Source organism: Syngnathus floridae, chromosome 19, assembly GCF_059516105.1.
Source record: "Syngnathus floridae isolate MCC-2025c chromosome 19, RoL_Sflo_1.0, whole genome shotgun sequence".
Lineage (NCBI taxonomy): Eukaryota > Metazoa > Chordata > Actinopteri > Syngnathiformes > Syngnathidae > Syngnathus > Syngnathus floridae.
Window position 1 is genome coordinate 2,450,435 of NC_142431.1, and position 24,014 is coordinate 2,474,448.

Genomic DNA, 24,014 nt, shown 5'->3' on the forward strand with positions numbered 1-24,014 from the left:
GCATGCGGATGAAAGGTTGAGTTCAGCGGCGGGCGACCTTCCTTAACAGCCTCACTCGGCCTTGACAAGAAGGGCTCACTTTTCCATTTCCCGCTATTGATTTCAATCAATCATCAAACCAGAAATACTTAGCATAAATTTTGAGATTTGTCATTTCTCCTTATAATGTTAATGAGCATCCAGCAATAATAAACAACCAATCCAGAGTGTTTTGGACTAAATTATCACCACGGAGGTGTAGTTAATTTTAAAAGAGCTCCCCTCGGACTTGTTTATTATTTTGAGCTGAAGCGAAGCCATTAAAGCATCAAATGGTCCCCTCAGTGCCGTTCGCAATGTTAAATAAACCAAATGCTTGCATTGATTTTTCTCAATGAGTTTTTTTTTTTTACAAAGAAGCACCAAACCAACATTTCAGGGCTGCGTTTAATAATGATTTACATTACCTGTACATTTTTATTTCACCCTCAAGGCCGATTGGAGAGCCCAACGAGGTTAAATAGATGAAACGTGACAGCGAATGAATTTGAACTCATCAAGTCACAAATGTACGGCCTTTTTGTTATGCTGTCATTGCTGCTGTAATGGATTTTTTTTTTTGCCTGTCTCGTCTCACATTCATTTAAGAAAAAAAAATAAATAAATAGAAAAAAAAAAGGCTTGAAAGTTGCAATGGGAGATGATTGGATCCACGTCAGTGGCAGCTAATAGACAATGATTACGCTCTTGCCTCGTGGCCTCTCGGGAGACGGCGGAGCTCGCTCGGTGGATTCCAGCAGACTTCAAATGAGCATTAGGGGTGACACATCCTGCACGGCCCCGGACATGAAAGTGGGATTGAAAATGGCTGGAAAATTAACAGCAAATCTTTTTTTTCATGGGTTAAGTTGGACCATTTTAGAAATAAAAATACATTTTGACAGTAGACCGCTTATCCTGTTTAAGGTTGTGGGGAGTTCGCGACTATTTCAACTGACTTGAGGCCAAAAGTGGAAAACACTGGTCGCCAGTTTAATTGCTATGAAAAAGTATTTATTTTTAATTTTTGGTTTTATTGTAATCAATTGTTTTAATTGAATCTATTTGTTCTTTTTAATTTTCTGAAATTGTGGCGGCCTTATACTCAAAATTCCTTCTTAATTGCTTGTATTTGCTTAAAAAAAGTGGGATGAGGATCTTGAAAATAAAAAAAATTACAATATTGAGGGACAAAAAAAATCATACAGGCTTAGTTGTAACTCGAGAGGAATTTTCTCAACAAGTTACACAAGTGCGCATACATGTTGCTAGGCAGATTTTATGTGGCACAACTGTTTTGTGATTTCAAATTATGCTCTACTATCTATAAGCAGAGTAACACAATTGGAGAAACCTATTCAGCAACAGCACTATTAAGATCTAATTAAGAATAGCAATTCTGTTTGTAAAATTGAACCACTACTATTTAATAATAAAAAAAAAAAGCCATTCTTAGTGTGAGACAACCTCATCCAAAATCGTTTAAGGTTATTCACACCAGCGCGGGGAAAATTTCATTTAGGCCTGCCCTGAGAATTGAAAATGAAATTACTTGGTAAAATGATCACATAATAACTTGCTAATTCAATTCGGGAAAAACTTCTTCGTGTTGGTGCGGCACCTTTCAAAGAACCAGATGCAGAATTGTTTTTATGTGCTTAATTTGTACCGAGGAGCTATTTTTTTGTTTGTTTTTTTCCACAAGTGCACTTTCATAATTGAGGCAAAATAGCCTGTGTCCCATGATCAACCCATCCTTTCACAACATTTGGTCCAAATGACTGCAGGTGTGTGAATAACAGCGGAGAGTGCCGTGTGTGTGTGTGTATAAACGATAGAGCCACCATCAGAGGGACGGGTGTGAATTATGGTGCAAATGAAAGCTCGGCGTGAGTTATATGCGAGATAATCACCCTTGCGAGAAAACAGGCCTGCCCATTTGAGTGTCTCACCATGTGTATATGGGCTCTCCTGTTCTCGAGAGCAAGTGTGTGTGTGTGAGTGCAAAGAGTGAGAGGCGAGTGGAAATGAAAGTGCTGCGTGGGAGGGTGTTTTCATACGTGTGCTTTACTCCCTCTAATATGCGCATGGCAAACTGAGCGCCTTGATGTGTTGCAGAGAAAATTGGCTTATTATCTTTTTTTTTTCCGAGGGGGGTGGGGGTGATAATAGTTAAGACACAATCGTTACGCCGAAGTCACATTCGTAAAGTGGAAGTTGACTTGATGCGTGGACAGCCAGAGGAAGGTTAGCCGGTACACAATGCATGAAAGTACAATTAGTTTTCTTTACTCAAGGATGCTGACGGAGATTGAGTCAGATATGTTGCCATGGCGACTGCCGCATGTACGCCACGGCTGAGAGGCAGCGGCACTTTGCGAGCGCGAGCGGCTGATTGGTAGAGGAAGGACGTTAAGATAGTGCGGACGGCCTGTCTCCGCCTGCCTGTGTGACTAATGACCGGCGGTGTAGCTGCAGGATGGCGACGGGGCCCGCGCTGCCATGGCAACCGGTGAGCAAAAAGCATCGTTAGGCTAAATGGCCCAGGTGAGAGCACACTGTAAAAGCCCCTCCGCCGCCACCCATTTCTCGTGGGGGTCACAATAAGTGATGGAACCCCCCTGTAAATTCCCAGCAGGAACGCTATACGAATATTACCCTGCAAATGTGAGGCGATGCTTGGAAGAAAGGAGAGAGCAGCCACTCCCAACATATTTAAATGTATCAAAAAGAATTTTTAAACACACTCCAAACCAGTAATGTCGGTCTGTGCGTGTCTTTTTAAGAGGCGGGGCCGCTAAGTGGCGCGTGAGTGTGAGCTGTGGCTGACAGCAGCTTCTACGTTCTGTCTTTTATCGATCACGGCTGAAAAATGGTCGAAAAAAACACACAAGTCAATCTCACAACTTCTATATAAATCTAATGTGTGCACCGCAGATCAATAGTATTCCACTTGACTCACCAGTGCTCAAATTTTCCCTTCATGGCTCAGTCCGGCATTATGATAAGTGAGCAGAATAACACAATCCCTCCTGTCAGTCGCGAGCATTTTGACAGCGAGCTCAACTGTCCCCTGACACTCGGGGGGCCGCTAAAGCTCCGGCTGACTCACACACTTGAAGTGAGGAGGCATGCGAGTGCACACAATCACGCACTGGCACCATTGAGCCTAAACCGAGCTGTCAGTCACAACACAAGTCCGGCCGAGGGAAAATAGGGGAGCCTTTCAAGACCTCACCTGTGGTGCTCTCTGAAACTCTCAGGTAGTTCCATCGCAATTTATGAGAAATAATTAGGGCCTATTTTGATGTTGGGGTGGGGGTCCCTTAACGAGCTGGCCTTATTTTTTTTTTGCCAAACAACCCATCTCATCAATTTCCTATTAGGACTGTGTGCACACTTCAATTAGAAAACGCGCTGCCAAACTGAGGCGATTCCAACAAGAGGCAGCGGCGATCGTATAACGTGTATTCACGGGGAGCGCCGGCAACAGATGTGCTCATTTGCGCGCGTTGGCGCCCCTCGCAATAATGTGCCAGCTAACTCCGCTAAATACGTGCTAATTTGCAAGGCCTCGCAGTGGCTGCGCTAAACTACCAGCTGACGTTTTCTGTGCTAATTTGTCAAGGAGGCAGCCCCTTTTGGTGCTAATTGTGCCAAATTGTGAGTACACTTCTACAGGCCCCCGCGTGCCAGACTCTCAAATGACTTCGTGTCCGCATGTAAGCTCTTGTCTGCACTAAGGTTATGAATGTCGCTGAAAAAGAAAAAAAACATGATTGATATCAGTACAAATACGTTATGTTTGTACTTAAAAAAATGACCCGATACTAGGGTATCGATACCAGTTGTCGGCTGAGCTATTAAAGACACAGATGAGAACCCATTTGACAGTCTTTGATGGTCCAAAATATTTTTTGGGGAGTTATGGCTGGTAAGTCAGTGTATTTCATTTCAGGGGTATAAATAACAAAATGGCCGCCCCCCTAAGATGAACATAAAAGGAGGATTTTGCTACTTCATTCATATTCCATAAAGTGTAATATTAATCAGAATGCCTTGTTTAGACTATTGGGGGGCTCTGAAAGCAGGTTCCGAATGTTTTCCTAAATTGTAAATTTGGCTTATTTCATGCAGGAGCAAGCACAGAATATATATATAAAAAAAAAGTTAAAAGAAATCCCGGATCACGGGCAGGACCCGGTCCGCCGATGAAAGAAGACGAGTGGAATGATTGAATATGGAGCAGGCGAGTGGGTTTTGGAAAAGTCGGCATGAGAAAGAGAAGGACCTGGGAGAGATGATATTGTGGAGTGCAACATTCCATGTATAAAAATGAGAATTGCCAATATGGTAGCCTCCGGGTTGCAAAGTTCAAGTGCATAGAAATGCTACGCTCGAAGCGGTGAGATGTCAAAGCAGGACACGACAAGCCGGAGAAGAACCGAAACCAATGTTAGCAGAATAGAAAACAGTGTTAGCATGAAGCTAACACTTGACCAATTCTTTTCATGCCCCCGTGTAATTCTTATCCAATGGCCGCCGCATACGTGTGTTCCCTGACAGCCTCCGCAGGTGACAGATGGCGACCTCACAGCACGGCTCGTGTTTAACTCGCTTTTAATCAAGAGCGATATGCTAATTATCCGCCGAGAAGCGGCGAGTCAGTCCATCCTCGACAACATTGTTTTTATTTCCTTTTTAATGATGTTTTCGCTGGATTTTAACGGTCAGGGTCTCGGCCGTTATGACGCCGTCGGGGTACTGTGAAGTATTTACGGCCATGCGAGATGAGCCCTGGATAGAAAGCTCAAACAAGAGGTGACTTGCTGTTAAGCTTGAAAAGAAACCAAAAGGGAGGCGGCGGGATTCTGCAAGGATTGCGACCTTGTGCAGTCAGCGAGTGACCAGCATCTTTGTGTGATGTGTGGGGAAAAGTTTTGACTTGCTGTAATTGGGCAGATTTTTTTTTTTCTTAATGTTTGAGGTACACATGAGTTTTTCTATTGAATTGGTGAAGATTTCTGTTTTTGTTTGTTGTGAATGAGATACTTGTAAATTTATTAATTCCTGAAAATGTATTTATTTCTCACTTCAATGAGATACCACTTTATTCAATTTTAGAAAATACTGTAACCAAGAAAACTCAGAATTTTCTACATAAAAAAAATAAACCCATGCAAATATTTTTGCATTTGTTATTTAAGTGTTCAAAAATATTTTAATATTTAACAATGACTGATTAACTTTTTTAGTTTATTTCCTTTACATTACTTATTACCACTGTTCAATTTTAATATATGGTGATTTTTTTTTTTTATTCTACAGCTCATCATCACATCATTTTATTTGACATCTTAATCATCTCTCTGCGTGTCTACTATCATTTTAACCTCGTTCCACTATAAAGTAAAAAATAAATCCATTCACTTTGCAATTAAATGCGTTGCTCCTTTTCCTTTATTCTAATTCTCACCGTTCCCCTGCTCATCAAGCCATCCATGTTCCGCTCTCCTACGCATTGTAAAACGAACAAAATGGCTGTAAAATTACACTTTCATTCTTGTCGAGAGGCAGATGTTATCTAGCAGCGGAGCCAAGAGGTCACAAATTAATTCAGGAGGAAGCTCTTTAATGCTCACAGCTGGTTTGGGCAAAAGGGAGGCAGGAAGTCATGTATATTTTACACGCATTCATCCTTAGTCTGAAATCACCTTGTTATTCAAATTGAGACGCTACGACTTATTCATTGGCTTTTCAAGGAACACCCTTGATAGACTGTCGGCAAAGTATCAGGTGAAAAATTTTGAGGTTGATATTGAAGCAAAGGAATGCATTAGAAGTTGCTCTCTGTATGATACAGTGGAACGGAATACAAGGTAATGGCAGCGAGTACAAAGAAGCCGGCCGAGGAACCGAGACAAACAAGGTACTCAAACAAAGGACAGTGAAGGACAAAAAATATAGAGAATAAAAATCTATTCAAATTCATGTTTCAAAACCTGAACCAATCAAAAGTCGACCAAATTCCCAGAATAAATCGTGTTCAACTTTAGAATCTCTGAGGTGATCTAGTTGAAATCCAATTCTCCAAATACTTTCCCACTTCACCATGACCTCTGTAACCTCCTGTCTAAATAGCCTGTTTAAAAAAAAAAAAAAGGTTTCTATACCGCCCGGGTTTCAACACGGCTGTCCAAAGACGTGTGATTTGGGGTATTTATTTACGCTGTCTGAAAAAGCTCGCCTTCGCACCGTGTCAGCAGGTGATGGCCAAACTCGGAGTAAGCTGTCAGAAGAAATAACCACTACCCCCTAAAAATAAATATTGAACGGTTCAATGGAGAGGGGAGGGGGGTAGGAAGAAAAATGGACAAGAACAAAAAAAAGGTACAAAGAGGTCACGAAAGGCGGATTAAAGATGTAAGATTGAGCTGACCAGATATGGACACACAAAAACAAAAAAAACACCTTCTCACTTCTTTCAGCCCGAGGGCAGGAAAATGTGAGTTGCGTTGACAAACGCGACTCCAGGTGCAAGTCGATAAGCTGCACTTTGCTGCAAAGGTGTGTCCGTTTCTCATTCTTCGCAACAACAAAAGGCCAATTGCGGCAATCTGCGCTAGGGCGGCCCTGATAGAAATGAAAGAGTCACAGGCGCTGATTTAATGGAGGGAAATAAGCCAGAGGCGAACAGATCCGGAAAGGAAAAGGAAGATAAACGAAAACAGTGAAATTGGTGGAAAATTAAAGATTTTCTAAGCTCGTGTGTTTCACATTGGGTACCACCCTGCTGAGTGGGAAATGGAGAGCTTTTTGTCTGGAAGAGGAAAAAAAAATAAAATAAAGGGAGCATATAGACGGTGAAGCCGTTTGGTAGATTAAGTTTTCTTGGAATTCAAAAACAGATTGAAGGAAAAAGTTTGCCGGACTAGCATCACACTCAGTCAAGGTAAAACAGTTAGCGCTTGTTAAATCCAAATATTTTAGGAAGAGTGTGGGAAAATTATTATTTTTTTTTATTATTGTTCTGAACTCCTGTTTGTCAGAAGCAGAATAACACTGCCTGTAGGATTTAGCATTTAGCTTCCATTGCTAACATCACAGCTCCTCTGCTAGCATTTTGTTGTTATATATGTACCATTATTAATTATCAATCAATTCCACACACACAAAAAAGGAAGCCCAGATTCTTCTTCACGAATAATGCCGGAAGTATTATGCCTCTTAAAATGCTCGGTGAAAGAACAGCGGACATCCTACTTGACATTGGATATTGATTGAATGAAGATGACGTAAGTGAATGGGCCTGAATGGTTGCTGCTCCTGCGCCCTTGCTTCGCTATTCAACCAGCTAGCGCAGTCAACTTTGCGTTTCATTCTTATGCCGGGAAAACATGAAGGTGAAACTTGCTTGTGGCAAGCGTCATAGCAACAGCGGGCTAATCAGTTGACCTTGGATGCTTTCATTTACCGTACTATGCCGTTTCTTGTTTCCCTGGCTTCTTGGATGTCACGTAATTGCCCCGGTGTGCGGGGGCCGATCCTCCGAGCTCTGACGTCTCCGGCGAGAGGCAATCAATGTCACTTTTTAGGTGTAATAATCACAACGGAAGTGCAGGGCAAACATTTTAGCGTGGCGGCCAATTAGCGCTATTGGCGGTGAATCGTTGTCAAGCCGTGTTTGTTTTGTTTCCTTCAAGCAGTCATCATATAAGTTTAATTACCACGGAGGAACAACGGGTCCCTTGTGTCCTCTTTGTAAATCACAGTCATGGAATGCTAATAGTAGCGGGAACAGAAACTTGACTTATAATATTCTACCCACTGAATTTTTATATTGACTACATGAAATTGTATTTCATTTGCTAGCGTTTCTCTCGGCAGCATAAATATGAGCTTTTCTTCACAATGTGTCATGTCAATGTGTTCTGCCCAAGGTTTTATATTTTTGTTATATTAAATATTGATTCAGAACAGCTTCCGATGATGTTATATGACAAATTTATGTGAGCTACAAGCTAGTCCACATTCAAACCTAGCTTAACTACAGTGACGCTAAACTGCCAAAGAAATGACGATTTAACGGAAACTTTACGGAAATTTACCGAGCCCATGTACAAAATGGCACAAAGTCTGTCACAGCTACAAGTGATTAGCTGGTCCAAATGTTTTGGGGGTCTTATGTAGAGCAGTGACGTCTTGATCAGCAACCAAAGTTTGGGCGGCTCATGGCGAGCCACAACATGCGCCGGGTTTTTAATCCAATCTCTCACGCTTGTGCCTTCTTCAACGCGTTTGCGTTCTCACAGATGGTAACCTGTGATAGAAGCACACAAGCGGCGCCATCCGGGACTTGGCGCCGTTCACTCGCCGCGGCTGCCAGTTTTTTATTTATTTTTTTATTAATTCCGCTTAGCAATACAAACATTGATTTTTTTTTTCTTCTTCCGATTCCTAATGTCTCACAGCCATGATTCAATATAGGGAAGCATGTGGGAGGATGATAAAATATAAATGTGGGATTTCGAGGGTTTGGAGTCCCTTGCTTGTTTTTACTGCTATTTCTTTAAATTGCAGTTAATCCATTCTTAATATTGAATTTTTTTGTATTTTTCTGACTCTGGGAGACTGCAGAACAGCATATTGACCTTCACTTTTTTTTTTTTTTTTGGTATCTGCTCCCACTGAACACGCTGTCCTCTGGCTTCCTTTTTTCCTTCCAGCCCAGCGTGACATAAAATTTCCCTCCTCATGCTCATCTTCCTAGGACAGCGTAGCTGGACGGATCCACGTGTCTCGCATTTCCTTCCATGTGAGCGATCTGGGCTTTTGACCTTCAGTCAGCGCTTGAGCAGGACGGGCGAGGAAGCGAGATATGCAAGCAGGGGCTTCTCTCGAGGGGGGGCGCTCGCTTAGGACGATCGCATACATAACCCTTCACCCTGCAGGGGAAACACTTGAGTCGCGATCACCTCGAGTGAAAGGTCAAGAAAAAAACAAACGTCTTTGGGGGTCGGTTTGATTGGATTAGACGCTTGAAAATAAACCTTGGTGCCAATGGTGAATATAAACGCGTAAAAATGTCCTCGCTGATGATTCCCGTTCGGATGTCTGTAGCATGAATCTGTCATCAATGCGCCGTTTGAGGCAAGACCTTCAAAGACGGTAAACACGTTTTAGAAATCCATCCAGATAATATCCGCCGCTCCAGGTCCATGTGTGCTGCTGCATGCTAATGTCAGCGCAATCTCCTCTTTGTTCTTGAAACCCACAGTAGATATTTTTAAACCGTGGAAATCATTTGCCAGCAGAGAGGAGATGGTTTCATATTTCTATAAGCTACGCCACGCAGGGCCAAGTGACACATGAATATTCTAAGCAGCTTTGTGCCTCTTTAAATGTATTTGCGCTGAATGTGCTGGCAGTGGGCCCGGGCCGGGGCCGGGGCGCCGGGTGTTATCTCTAATTCTTGCAATCCTAAACTAAACTCCGCCATGGTGATAATTCAGCAAGGCACGCAGCAAAAAAAAAAAAAAGCTGAGTTAATTAACTCCAACTACTCCCTTCGTATTGCTTCTTTTTCCCTTTACGTGTCCTCGGAACACCCTCAATTTCACGCAGAAGCCACGGGAGGTCCCCTCTTTCCCACGACATGCTACTGACTCGGGGAGAAACATTTATGAAAACGACTGAATTGCGATTTTTCTGACATGTTTGTGATTTCAACAAACAGATTTTTGATTGCAGCCCTACATGCTAGCTAGCTAGCTAGCCCTAAAGTCCACAGCACATATCATAAAAATGCTAAAAATGAAAAAAGTACTTTACATAAAATCCTCGTTGATGTGCATTCAGCCACTATTGTTATTAGTTAACACTGACACAATTGGAGCACATTATGCCTCTGGACCTCACTCTTGGTCAGACTATGGCCACCCTGGATGCTAACATTAGCCTCTTTGCTAAGCTAGCTCTGAACGCCTCATTGTTTTCCCACTGTTACGAACTATAACCACAAATAAGTGGTTAACAAATACATTTAAATATGTTTAAAGCATATATGGAAAGAGACTGGGGCAACCTTTGCTGCAAAGTATAAAAGTCACTACTTAGCAGTGGAAAGGCCGCGTTTGTTGTATACATTTATTATTTAATAACCAATTTGTGCTTTAATACCGCAGACAAGACGGAAAACATAAACATAGGCAGGGAATAAGCAAGGAAAATATGCTTGGAGCAGTGTTTGAGGATGATGCTATCTGTCTACCTCCCAGCGCCGCACCTTCTTTGGTCATTGCAATAAAAAGAAACGTCTCAATGTTGACTTTACGTCTTTTTCTCATCTTCCAGAGGCGTTTGATGAATAACAAGTCTGCATGACCCTAAAGAGAAATTAGATCACATCTTCCACTATGTGACTCATTTGCTTATGTGAATGAATAAATGAGCTTTTTTTTTTTTTTTTTGCCTACCAGTAGCTGCCACCCCTCGCTGCATTCCGCCTCATTTGACTCATAGGAGTCGAAAATAAGCGAACGGCCGTGACTGCAACTTTGAATCTTAATGATTTCCAGCATATCCAAAGTGGACATTTTCCAGTTTCTTCCTTTTTGGGCAGCGAGCGTAAAAGAAGTGGCTAAATATTTACTTGAGCGACTCAGAGAGACGTCCCGGCCGTATCCATGACTACAACATTCCGTTTAGTGCCCTCCGTAGGCACGAGTGAGCAAGATATAAAGGCACAAGTGTGTTTTATTACGCCGTGTAAAAAGCTGCAGCAGCTCCTATAAAAATGCATGTATCTTCAGCTGATGACTATAAAAGCTCGTCAAGCATTCGGCGCGACAAGGTTAGGCCGCCGCGACAAGACGCGAGACAAAAGGCCACTGTTTGGTTTCATGTTTCAACACGGCTCGTGCGCGTTTGCGAGGACGAGCGACTGACAGCCGAACAATACTACGGGCGCCGTGCGGGGCCCTGCCTGTCTTGGCAGAACACGAGCGGGCACCGGAAGAAAACAGACAGGCCCAAGGGGAGCTGACCTCCTCGTTTCGGACGGCTTTTCTGCAGAAGCGGCTGGGATTATATGCTGACTCAGCACATCTCGCTGGACAGGACATGCACTGGAAAAGGACCAAAGGTACTCTAGAGGCTCTTGGTACATTTTTCCTTATGTGATGGCCCCACCCTGTAGCTGTCATCTATTTTTGGCTGAGAGGGAGACAGCACTGTATGCAAAATAGTACACACATTGTTTTTCGTCCTTCATGTCAGTTCTCATGAAATGAAAATAACATGGAAACTAGGCCTTTGGAAAAGTCGTATCTTGCTTGAAAATATGTTGTTCAGACATGGGTCATGGCAATGGAAGCGAGGGGAACACGCGTGTAATTGGATATCCTCGGATCCGTATCGGGACTTGATTACTCGTTTTTTAAAAAGTGCTTATTGTGTTCAAGGTCGTAGGAGTTTGTCACAACTAATTTCATCTCTGCCAATGTGGATCTACTCCGAAATCTGCTTCAGCCTTTAGGTGACACTTAATCCAAAATAAGAAGCAGCCTCAATGAGGGCGGTTGAGAAGAATGTGAGAAGAGATGAACAATATACAATAGAAATCTGCAGGCGGACTTGTTGGCAAAGGGAAATTGCTTTGTTTGTCTCCATGTTTTCCTCATATTTATAACAGCTGTTATTTTCTTTTTACACTCGGGTGACGATTAATAAATTAAAAACAGGGAAATGGGGACGGCCACGGAAATTACCATGATCTCGGGTTCAGTATTAACTTATTGTTATACTTTAATATTTTTTTCCATTAGGAAGTGGAAAACATTCTCATTATCCAGTGTAATGATGCCAAGTAGAGGATAAAGAATATATGCCTGTGAGTGTTGTTACATTGTCTGTCTACATATGTTGCTCCACCATTAGTGTTCAAATATATGTTGCTGAAAGTGTGATCACTCGGACTCACAGATGCTATTCATGAACCCATCTATGTTGTTTTACATTATGTGTTAGCATTAAGCTAGCTGACTTTAAAGTTTGAACCACACATCTTGTAATTTTCTTTATCTTAGGGCTAATTTGACAGTTCATTTCAATTGCTCACGGAAAATACGAATGTTCTACATCAGCTTACTTGCCCTGCTGTCCAAAAAAAGCAGCCTGTCGCTGTCCATGGTGCTGGAAACAAAAAAAGTGTCTCATGAGTGTCAGACTAACATTTTTTAGCGGGTTTTATGGTCTGGCACCAGAAGAGGGCCGTGGAGGAAAACGATTATCAGATTTATCCTGCAGCAAAATGTCACCGGTGACACGAATCAGCTCTTATCTGCCGTGAATATTGACTGTGATGCCTGTCTGATGTAGCCTACGCACGGCCCACATGCTTCTCATCAAAATGCACCGGACAACAAAAGCCAGGCTAGATCTTATCTTCTGTAATTACACACATCGGCCACAACGTTACCAACACCCGCACGCCCTGGTAAATTTATTTCAATACAGAAACTGCTGCTAAAAATAAAATAGTCAACATCATACCCATGCGATCTATATAATCGTCCAATAAGTTTTCAACAAAAAAATCTGAAGTTTAGAAAGTTTGTAATGTAGCTGTAGGAAATTACAACTCGGCAGACCTCAACTCGGAAGTGGCTGGACAGGCCAAGGGAGACAAAGCCAGTTTGTTGTCATAGAGGCGGCTCGTGCAGACGTCGCCTGACTTTCAAATAAGGCCCCCGGGGTGAAGGGGCTTGCAAGGACGTGCTGTCAACACTCGCCGACACCGACTGTCAAGGCTGTCACTCTTAAAAAGCGCCCTGTCCACTCGACGGTGTGTAGCACCAAGAAAAAGACACAGCAAAGATGCCGGGAGACCAAACAACACAACTGCTGCTCTGCATTAATTATAAAAAGTCTTCCATATACATGCACCATGTGATTACTTTTGAGTGTAGCACTTTTACAACACCTTCCAATTTAGCCAATTAGCTTCAAAGGGATGTCGATGCCAATAACATTAAGTAGTAGAGTGTATGGGGGGGTGATGGGGGGGGCAGAGTATGCCAAGACAATTGATTGTGTAGATGCGCACCTGGGCTCCTTGATTTCGCACAAACATTCACTGCAGAAGACGTGTTGGCATTTCAGAGTAAGGAAATGACCAATTAGGGTTTGACAAAATATGCCCCTGATGCCTTTGTTGCTTTGTGTGGGGATTCGACTTAATACTTTAGTTTAATACAAGACTTTAATTTAAAAAAAAAAAAAAAAGTCTATTTGGCTGGTTGCTATAGCACTTCTCCTCATACCATATATATATATATTTATTATATATATATATATATATATATATATATATATATATATATATATATATATATATATATGTGTGTAAAATAAAAATATAAAATAATACACACACGCACGCACACACACACACACAGTAGCATTGCAATAGAAAGTAAAGCAGCAGCAACAGGGCTTTGCCAACTCTGGCTGAGATGGAAAAAGAGTCTGAACAAATCGCCCCCCCCCCCCCCCCCCCCCCCTCAACACCCCAATGTCATTTCAATGTGGACCACCACCACTGGCGCGGGCGCACGCATTGTTTACAAATAAGTGCGATCTTACCGAATCTTAGGACGTGCGGCATCCCGCGAGAGTGACCGAGAAAGAGCAGCAGAAGAAGAATGACGCTGAGCTTGGACCTGAAAACGACACTGCTTATCATCAGCGGACGGGAGGTAATCTTCATGTTGTTTGCGGGGGGTAATAAAACAAATGCACCGTGGTTTTTTAATCCCGCCGGCGCGTGGGTTCGAGCCCCCGATTTTCCTTCCGAGTCACGGTCGCTGTTGCTTTCTTAATTTTGGAGATGGCCGCGTGAAGATCACGGCATGGTCACTCGCGCTCTCCCCAAATCCATTAGCAGTCCCGGCATGGTCCTCCTTCGTCTTGCTCACTGCACCAACGCGCAACAATCCTTCGGGTCGAGGAACGACGGGACATCCATGTCGAGGGAGGGGGGTGGGGGTCCGAGTGGGGAGAGGAGGTGTGTGACTGAGGTGCGCGTTGCTTTTTTTTTTTTTTTTTGTAGCGCTGGCGGCGGCGGCGGCGGGGGAGAAGGAGCCCGAGCACCGGCTTGTAGAGGTGAGGATGCGGGAGCGGGGATGACGAGCGCCAAGCAGAGGACACAGCAGCGATGTGCAGCAGCAGCCCCCACTCTCCTCCTATGAGGCACTGTGGCTTGCATGCACTCCCGTTCTACTGCACTGCTGCACAGCCAGTGACGTGGTGCCAAGGTTAGTCGAGAGAGAGAGAGAACGAGCAAGAGAGAGATAGAGATGAGAGAGCGAGAGATGGATGACGAGTGATAGACGTGAACAGCGCTGAGAAGGAAAAATTTGACCGCCACAAAGTTCCCAGATTCCTTCCTGGAGTTTGCATTTTCTCCTCAACATCCCCAAAACAAACCAAAGTACGCCAAAGATTCACTCAAGTTAAATTGTGCATGATATTTCTCGGACTTGTTAAACCACTACACTATGTTAAAAAGATCCACTCCGTCACTCCACAGGGAAGGAGAAAATATTTGACCAAAGCAAATAAAAGCCTTGCCGAAGGGGACTGTTTTAACATCCGAGGCATGATTGTTTACGTTTCAGGAAACAAAAGCGGGATCCGCGGAGGTGGCGAGGAGGCTTATCGCTCTGATTAACGACTTCAAACAGGCCGTATCCAGCGGATATGTCGCTTAAAGATGCCTATCTGCAGTCCTAGCATGGGCCTACATGTTATTGATTTAACACTCCCCGCACCTTATCAGCTTCCACCCCCAATGAACATCTCCCAAGTGGGTCGATGGACCTCCACCAGGGATCTGTGCAGCAGTCCCCGCGACCAAAGAGCGGGATTGTATTTCAGTCCGATAAATACATGAAAGGAGCTCTTGGACTTTTGGATCTGTAGTTTAACAGTTCGATCGTTGATGGGTTCTTGTGACATTTCAGTATTATGGTAAGAATAATCATTATGTAAGCAGGACACAATCAATGTATGAATTAAAACTAAAAACAAAAAGCTACTGTAGCCCATAAGTGATTTAAAAAAATATTGTTGCTGTCAAGACCGCAAAATATCATCCCGTGGGCCGCAAATGGCCCCCGAGCCGCATGTTTGAGACCAGTGCTGTAAATGTATTTAAACACACTACATCATGGAATCACCAACATTTTTGAAACTAAGAACTATCAGCACCATGAGATTTGATTTTTTTTTCATTTTATAATAATGCAAAATAAAAGATGGAAAAATGCAAATTCAGCCGTTATGAATGCTGAGCTGTCATCCTAACCACACGGAGATGACAAAATGTGTCAATAAGGACATCATGCTGACGCCCACTCCTATTTTTTTTACAAGAAAGGCTGCAGAATCAGAAAAAAAAAAAGATTGTAGTCGTAGTAATGCTGGTGGCGCATATGGAAATGAGATTCCCTCGCAATGGTATCACAAACGCGGCGTGAACATTGACTTTGAGTGAGTGTCACTATGCGTGGGTCTACACGGCGGCCATCTGCGGCGTCAGAAAAATCAAAAGAGAATGGAAGCCATCGTGTCGCCATCTGGGCCATTTGCATAATTACGGAGAAGTTGAGGATTTAGGCACAAGTCGGCGGAGCCTCACAAAGCATGAAAGGAATGCTCATTGCGTGCCCCCATAAGAACTTGTCCTCTTAAAGTCACAGCAGCATCGAGTACAGGGGTCACCGTCCGTTTTGAATCTGAGAGCCGCTTCCTGGGTCCGAATTCATGTGAAAGGCGACACAAATTTGTTCAAATTACTTTTAATATTTAGTCGAACACGGTCACTCTTCAAAATTGACGACAAGGCAAAAATCTTTTTCTTCTACTCATAAGCTGAGCTGAAGCAATGCAACACTGCCATCTACAGGGATGTGTTTGTCATTACAGTGGTTTACAAACCTGAATTTCACATCAATATTATTATTATGAAACCTAATGTTCTACAAAAATTTAGAAAAGTTTACTTGCATCTCTAATTTAAAAATAATAATGAATTAAAGGCATCTCTGGATCTGATTATATCGTGCAGGGGTACCTAATGATGTGACCGGCGCAGCTACATTCGTTAACAGCCGGAGCAAATACTTGGATATCCTCGAGTGAATCTCAACACCGGGCTTTCAGATTGTCTTGTCGAGTAAACAGATGGCAGGGGAGATGCTTTATGAATACACAGATTCCAGCGACTTTGCATCTTCCGGAGTCGGCTGGCACCAGAGTGGATCCACTTATCCCAAATAGGACGCTTGAAGCCAGCGTCGCCGTGAAACTTAGCGCCGACTACTCGTATATTTCACAAAAGCACCTCGCGTACTGGATGGAGGCTCGCATCTTTCCGCTCAGCTAGCGCCAGTCTAAGGATGATAGATGAGAGCCAAAGTGTTGTGTACTCAGGTGGGGACGGCATAATGCGCCCAAATTTCTCAGCTCATTATTCCGCAGTCGGTATATGGATGCTCAGAGTTTGCAGGGTTGGTCAGAGTAGGAGTAATTCAAGCTATATAGGACAATGCGCACTGAGAAAAGTGCCCTGGCCTATTTTGCTGCAGAAAACAATGGATCTAGATATACAATTATAGTCACCAAATGATTATGTAACCAGGACGCAATCAATAACTTACAGTATGAACTAACTCAAAACAACAAGCTATTGTAGCCTATAAGTGATTTAAAAAAAAAATGTTGGTGTTAAATCCGCAAAATATCATCTTGCAAATGGCCCCCGAGCCGTGGTTTTGAGACCTCTGCTGAAAATGTATATGGAACACACTATATACACATTATAATAAATAAATAAATAACCCAAAAATGTTGATGTGCTAGCAGTTCACGCGGAGATGTTGTCCCGCTGATTGACTAAGTTGCATTGATTAGCGCTCTGTGATTCTCGTGACTCGGAGGGAAGCTCTCCCGCGCCATTGGAGAGGCCGTATCCCATTTGCATCCCTGATCAAACCGTGTCGTTTTTTTGAAGGAGACTGCAAATGAGTTGTGTTAACACGCACCACCGCATGAGTCGTAGACACGGCCGCTCAACCGCTCGCCGTATACGAGTCGGCCGCTATGTCTTCTTCGTAAAGCCTTCTCGGGCTGCAGAATGCAAAAAGGGGGGACTTTATGCAAAAACGAGATAACCGCTGCTAAAAGCCTTCAGTCGAGCGTACCCCCCCACCCCCCACCCCCTGATCCCTCCATCCATCCATCCTCGCTCGCTCACTTGCCCGGGCGCGAAACGTCGACAGAGAGGAGGGTGCCATGGAAACGAGAAGCTGACGCACTTTGAATGGTAAGCCCCGACAGAGAGGACTTTCATTCACTTCAATTGCCCCCCCCCCCCCCCCCCCCCCCCGGCCGCTGCATTATTCAGAAAGTCACAATTGCATTTTAACACGGCAAAAAAAAAAGCTAACAACCGTCCTCCTCACCTGCCTGTCATGTCGGGATGGCTCCGACTAAAGACACCCCGGCTTTGTGACCAGCTTTACACAAAGATGTCAGTGGCCTGTTGCACACACACCGACTGGATTTTGCACTTTGGAGGGTCCGGGGTGGATGGTGAGGTCATCAAATTATTCCTTCTCTCAAAGACCCCCGTGGAAATACATTCCTCCGAAACGACAATTAGTCAAGTGAGACAGTTATTAGGACCTTTCTGCAAACTGTCACTTCCTGTTAGTGCTGACAAATGCCTGGAACCCATCGGCAGAACCCCCCCACCCCCCTTTTTCAAAGGACCCGAGATAATAAAAAGAAGAACTTCATTAGTGCGACACTGTACTGTTGATGCAAATATTACGGTGAAAATATATCAAATAGTCGGGGGGGAATGGGTTTGATGGCTTAATTTGCAAAAAAAAGTCGGAATATTAAGATTTTGCCTCTGTTCTTGTCGACTAATCTCTTCCCAACCTTGCGGTTTGTGATCTTCAGTAAACATGCACACACAAACACTCAGCAGTAAACTAGCCAGATTCGTCGGAGGACGCCTGGTGTCGGACGATTGCAGAGCATCCGGAGCCGTCTGGTCGACGGGATAAGGATGTCCTTACAAGGCAGGTCTCGGTGTGAATAATGAGGAAATCTGTGCGTGTGTATGCGGAAGGGCAATGGGGATAGAAAAAGTCTGAAATCGAGCCGTAAAAGTAAAAGAATATAGACACATCCATCCAGCTGCTAATACATTTTGGTCCTCACATGGTGGTTGTGTGGGGAACCCTTTCTCAACTTTCCACAATCTGCACGGGAGAGCAGAAAGGATTTGCCGAGCAGATGGCTTTGCATATTAATGCATCCTATAACACAAGTGATGTGCATAAATCCAACATCACATGCACTGCTCCAATGTCTATTGATGATGTGTTTACCACGCCCGAAGATAACCTCACTTCATCGCGAATCGGACTTTGAGAGAGTCGTCATGCTTTTAGCGCGGCTCTTGATTAACTGTAAAAAGTGCCCTTCGAAAAAAAGCCCCACTTCAACTCGAGACCACACGTCAACTATTCGCGTAAAAGTAAACATTATGCAGGTGACGAAATTCAAAAAGGCTTTTAGAGTGTTTCATTAAAAGGCATTTTGCGTCAAAGTACACAATGGGGGAAGGATCACTTAATTTCCGCGAGTCATACTTTTGTTGCCATGACGATTGGTGGCGGAGCTCGCTGACTAGTGCTGTCAATTTAGCAATTTTCTACTTGAAATAAAAAATATATATAATATAATAATGAAATATATATATAAATATATACTTTTTTTAGATATTTTAAAATATATTATATATATAAAATATAATTAAAAATTATGTATAAATATTATATATATGTAATGTTTTTTTAAATATTTTAAAATATTATATATATATATATATATTTTTTTTTACTTACACCCCACATATGTACTCCAGTAATCCCCAGCCTGATGACAGTGGGAAGCCACAGTGACTAATAACCACATGGAAGCAGGACAACATGGCGTTGCCGGATATCGTGCTGATGTGGCTAATTGCTAAATTTGCCTTTTCCGTCCGCCTGACTCGCCGACAGACTTTGACAGTCTAGCAGAAATTGTCAACAGACCAAAAGTCCTAGCCAGCGCTCGATTATTGACAATGGTGCTGATTGTGACAGCGAGCAAGGGAGGAGGAGGAGGGGGGGGGGGCGACGAAAACAAAACACCAAGCTCATCACACTGCGGCTAAAAGGATTGCGAGTAACAAAAGAGCATTCACAAACAGATGTGACTCCGATGGATGAAACTGCCCATACGATAAATCGAACCGCAAAAATTCTACTACAGTAGTTCTAAAACACAGCCAAGTCTTCTTCCTGCATGACCCTAAAAATAGCGCAAAGTTTTGTGTTCATCTCGAACCTCAGCGCTCCAACTCACAGAGCCGTTGTTACTCTAATGGTTGCCAGGGCCTAGCCAGACATTCAAGCCGTAGCGATTACAGCCGGCCGTGTTTCCACGGAGGAGGTCAGCTATTGTGACTGCACTTCTTATATTCAAGACAGCTGGAGAGGCAGGCCAATGTGAAAAAGAGTCTTCTATTGTTCTCACTCGCTTTAATGGTGCAGGAGAAATATCTCAGGGGTTCTGCTCTTTAAGCTCCTCGGCCTTAAATTTTCTTTAAGAGAGAGAGAGAGACGAGCGCATGCTCAAAATTCAGTGCGAATATGCTCAGTGGGATCATTTGGATGGAAAATATTCCGTGGCATTTGTTTTGAATAGACGCAATACGTTTGTGTGTATTGATTTAAATGTGATATTCATCTTCGCAAGAATTAAGAAGCGCGTTAGATGAAATATTAGCCACAGTATAGCGCCACCTACTGCTGTGGAGGACTTAGCCCATCGGTTAGTGGAATAATAATCATGATTTATGTGAATTAAACAATTTTAATTGGCTGCAGACAGCAAAAGAAATTATCATCATATGCCGATCACATACTTTTCCGCAGAAATCTGCTGATTCATCGAAGCACCACTACTAAAACCAAGTTTCCAGAAAAAAAATAAAATAAATACACCTATTGGAAGCTGAAGAAACTATTGCCTGCATTCATTAGCGATAAAGAATCAGCCGCATAAACACTTTGCGACAAACCCGGCCGTTGAAGCACATTTATTGTCTTCTTAATTAGTTTCTACGGCATCCTGCATTCTCGGTCCTCCAGGAAAACGGAGCCACTGAAGCGTCCTTTAAAACAACCCAGAAATATCTGAGGGCTTCATTTATTGGACTCCTCTCCTGTGCCATTAATCATCAGCGTACGCATGGAAATGAGCTTAGTCCCTTTTTCCTGCTCCACATCCACTCAAGGACGACTCGCGGCGCAAGTGTAACTAGGATCGCGCCTCATATTTTCTTCCTCTTTGTCCGCTAATAGGTGCCCTTCAAGCTAACGTCGATGCCGTGGCGCTGGAGGGAGGAGGTGGGGGCAATTAGCATTTGCATGGCGGTTTCTAAGTAGGCTCCAGCGGAAAATGGCAAAATAAACAAAAGGTGGTACATAATGTATGTAAAGAAAGAGAGAGGAAGAATCAAATGAGCTTGGGTCCCATTGTGGCACTTGTGCGTCGCTACTTAATCATCCCCTGGCCTATAAATAGGCCGTCGCTGCTGTAGAATATTGGGGAGATTAATGGATGAGAGAGGAACACCATCATGCACTCAAGCTGCTCGACTTTAGTGGAGAAGATGTTATATCAAGTCGCTTCACTTAGTCGTGATTGTTTTAAAGTTGTTAAAAACGACTAGCCTCCCGGTTAGCATGTTTAGGTCGAGGCTATGTGACACCCACATAAAGCGAGACGTCGATGTAAGCCCGCGAGCTCTTCCCAGAGCGGCGTTGTCGAGAAAGTTTTTCTTTGCTCGCACTTTATTCGGCGTTCGGTTCGATAACGCTGGGAACATGTAGATGAGGGAGGGGGCGAGGTTGAGTCACTGGACGTTTTCCTGTCTGATGGCAAAGGCAACAGTCACAAAGTAAACATTGTTTTTTTTTTACTTTGGCTCACCCGAGGGGAAAAAAAAAATCCATCCTCGCCATTTTTTGTTCCAACTACTTTTTTTAATATACATTATTCAATAGTGCAAATTCTTCATTTAAAAGGATTTTCCTCATGATGTCTTAAGACACACAGCACACTAATGTGCACGAATTAATTGCCCTTTGAGAAAAATGGCTCGCTCCCTCTTGTGTCTTCATACATCTGCATTACACTTTTGTCACCTAGCATGGCTGCTGTAATATTTTACACTCAATTGTGCTTTTGACTGGATGCCAAAGTACAAGCGACAGACCAATCGACTCATTTATCATCAGCGAGAAACATGCTCGGTGTTGTCTCCATCGCCTTGTGGGGGGGCCGAGGGGGGGCTTGTCATTCCGTCGACCTTTTTATCGTATTTACATGTCGACGGGACACGGGCACGTGACTTCACATTATATTCTCCCTTTTTTTTTTCCTTTTCAATCTCTTACCTTAGGATAAAATATAATAGTGAACACACGGGTGACCTTGCGATACTCTCTACGCGGCGTGATGAAGCGCTCCGCATTGGGACTCATAAAGGAAGCAATAACATTAGCGAATCACTTCACAAAGTGTCGCTCCCACTCACTTACTGATATTACATTTTATTTGAGATGATTATTAGACTGTTGTGATTATTCTCTACTCTCGTGAGCAGATTCTGATGGAAGTCATCAAGACTTAATTGGATATTTTCACTGGACTAATCTGTTATTAAATCTAAAATGTATGTAGTCTTTTTTTTTTTTTAATTATTATTCATATAGCCTGTGCACTTTTATTCTCCCTTTGAGTATGGGTTTGTCTTCTGGATCCTGCTGTGTGACTTCGCCTATACAGTGGAAAGTTGGCTTGAGGCTAATTATGTAAAGTAGAAGTATAAGAAAATGCAGTGAGGGCTTAATTATCACAAGAAAATGAACTGGCGGCGAGGACAAAGAGCACTTAGGAGACAGATTTGGCATAATCTGACATTTAAATGAGTCTCTCTCTGTCTGGCTTTTCTTAAGGTTGCGTCAAATCTTTTGAGCGTGGCGCTTGCGTATATATTTTATATGCATTATTAATGAGCGAGCGAAACGTTGGGAAGGAAACCGCGGGATAATTGAAGCCATCTTGCGGGAGTGACGGCAATATTTTCCCCGGTGGTATTTATGAACCTTTGCGTCTTTTTGTCAACAGGTAGTACGGGGAGGATTCACACACATTGTAAAAATATTATATCGTAAAATTAGCGGATATTCTGTTCATACAATACCGTAACAGAGCTAGCAATATCTGTAGTTTTTAAAAGTGAAAATTGCAATTCTATGATTGACATATGACGTCGATCCACAATTCATCTTTGCGGGCCACATAAAATGATGTGAGGGGCCGTATATGGCCCCCGGGTCTTGAGTTTGACACCTATACTCTAAAAGCTCGTTTTTAATAGCTTGTGTGTGTGTCTTTCAGCGCGTCCCGCCATACGTCATCATTTGTCTCGCGTGGTGACAACAGTTCAATCAAACGCCAAGCCTCGTGGGATTCAACTGGAACCCTCCTTCCATTGGGACACTTGTTACCATAGCAACTGCGCGAGGTATGAAAACCCCACCAATAAGCCCGAGATAGCAGTGTTTGTTTTGTTTTTGTTTTTAAACTTGGACGACACGCATATAATCGCCGAGATTGTGGGTTATTTTGTTGTTAGTTTGTCACACTATAATTCGTATGCCATCATTGTTCGGCTTGGAAAAATCTTTCTGGCGGTTTTCCTACATGGCCGCATGGAAGGTTAGCCTAAGCTGCGATGATAAATCGAGGCAAATATATCAAAACATGCCGGCGTGCCTGTTTTCTCCCAAAATTGTGTGTGTGTTTTTTTAACTACGGCCTATACTGTAATTAGACTCTCAAAGTTGCCTCGTGTGATGGATTGCATGCACGTAGAATTATTTCCAGAAAGTCGGCTAGCCCTCCCGCCCGCCCGCAGCAGCAATCACCCAGCGCTTCTTGCTCGGAAGGAGCCTACTTGCTATTTTTACTTTGACATCCTCTTTTTCTCGGCGAGTAATTAAAGGGAGCGTTTGGGCATGGGCAATGACAGGAGGTCCGCTGAGATAGCCGGTGGTCTAATTAGCGGCGCGTATCGCCATTCTTTTCTATGAAAACATTAGTCACTATGGTGCTTTTTACACCAGCTGCGATTTAAGTATCCTGCTGCGGGATTTGTCTTTACCGGGCTCGCCGCAAGAGTTCCGCCGCTAGCTTGCAAACAAGACATCACTCAAGAGAATTAATTTTTTTTTTTTTTATATTTTTTCCAAAATGATGATGAATTAGCGGCGAGGAGAGAAAACAAGCTAAGCGTCACGTCGGCAACAAACTAGCATATGGTCAGCGCTCCGCCGGATGCTGGTTCATCATATCGCGGCGCTTGAGCGAGACGTGGGGAAGGCGATGAAATATTAACCGGGGAGGAAAAATTATGCATGCGTTTTCATTTATACCCAACAGGCTTGTGTTGTCAAGGAAGTGCCATGAACTGATTCATTACGCCGGAGGATGCTGTTTACGCGGCTCAGCTCGGCTTGTTATTTCTCATCCGCGGCCCCGACGGCGTCGATGCTCGCTCGCCTTGAACGACGCCGCCTCCCCGCTGCCAATCCGAGGAGACTCTTTAGAGGGACTTTAGGCAGACAACCTGGTGGTGAAACAGCTCAGGAACAATAGCGAGGGGAGCCCAAGTCAGAAGCGACAACTGTCCGTTTTGACCTCTCGAGTAAGCCGTCATGCAAATCGCTTCGCTCGAGGTTTTAACCTGTAAGCAATAAGATTGATTTAAAACTCGGCTGGTTAATTATTCAAGTCCAAAC

At 43.4% G+C, this 24,014-nt stretch overlaps 1 protein-coding gene and 1 long non-coding RNA gene across 3 annotated transcripts in view; one reads left to right on the forward strand and one right to left on the reverse strand.

Annotated features, from left to right (window-relative positions):
* Nucleotides 1-14,310, reverse strand: part of LOC148381581 (glutamate receptor ionotropic, kainate 2-like) — a 40,123-nt gene extending 25,813 nt beyond the window's left edge. For both annotated transcript variants that reach the window (XM_088361537.1, XM_088361538.1), the window contains exon 1: nucleotides 13,663-14,310. In XM_088361537.1, coding sequence (XP_088217663.1) covers nucleotides 13,663-13,786 — 124 coding nt within the window. In that variant the 5' untranslated portion in view covers nucleotides 13,787-14,310. The remainder of the gene's footprint in view (nucleotides 1-13,662) is intronic.
* Nucleotides 13,651-15,310, forward strand: LOC148381582 (uncharacterized). Its single transcript, XR_015854330.1, has 3 exons — nucleotides 13,651-13,775; nucleotides 14,129-14,333; nucleotides 14,697-15,310. It is a non-coding gene; the product is annotated as an uncharacterized LOC148381582 (long non-coding RNA).
* The last annotated feature ends 8,704 nt before the right edge of the window (nucleotides 15,311-24,014 follow it).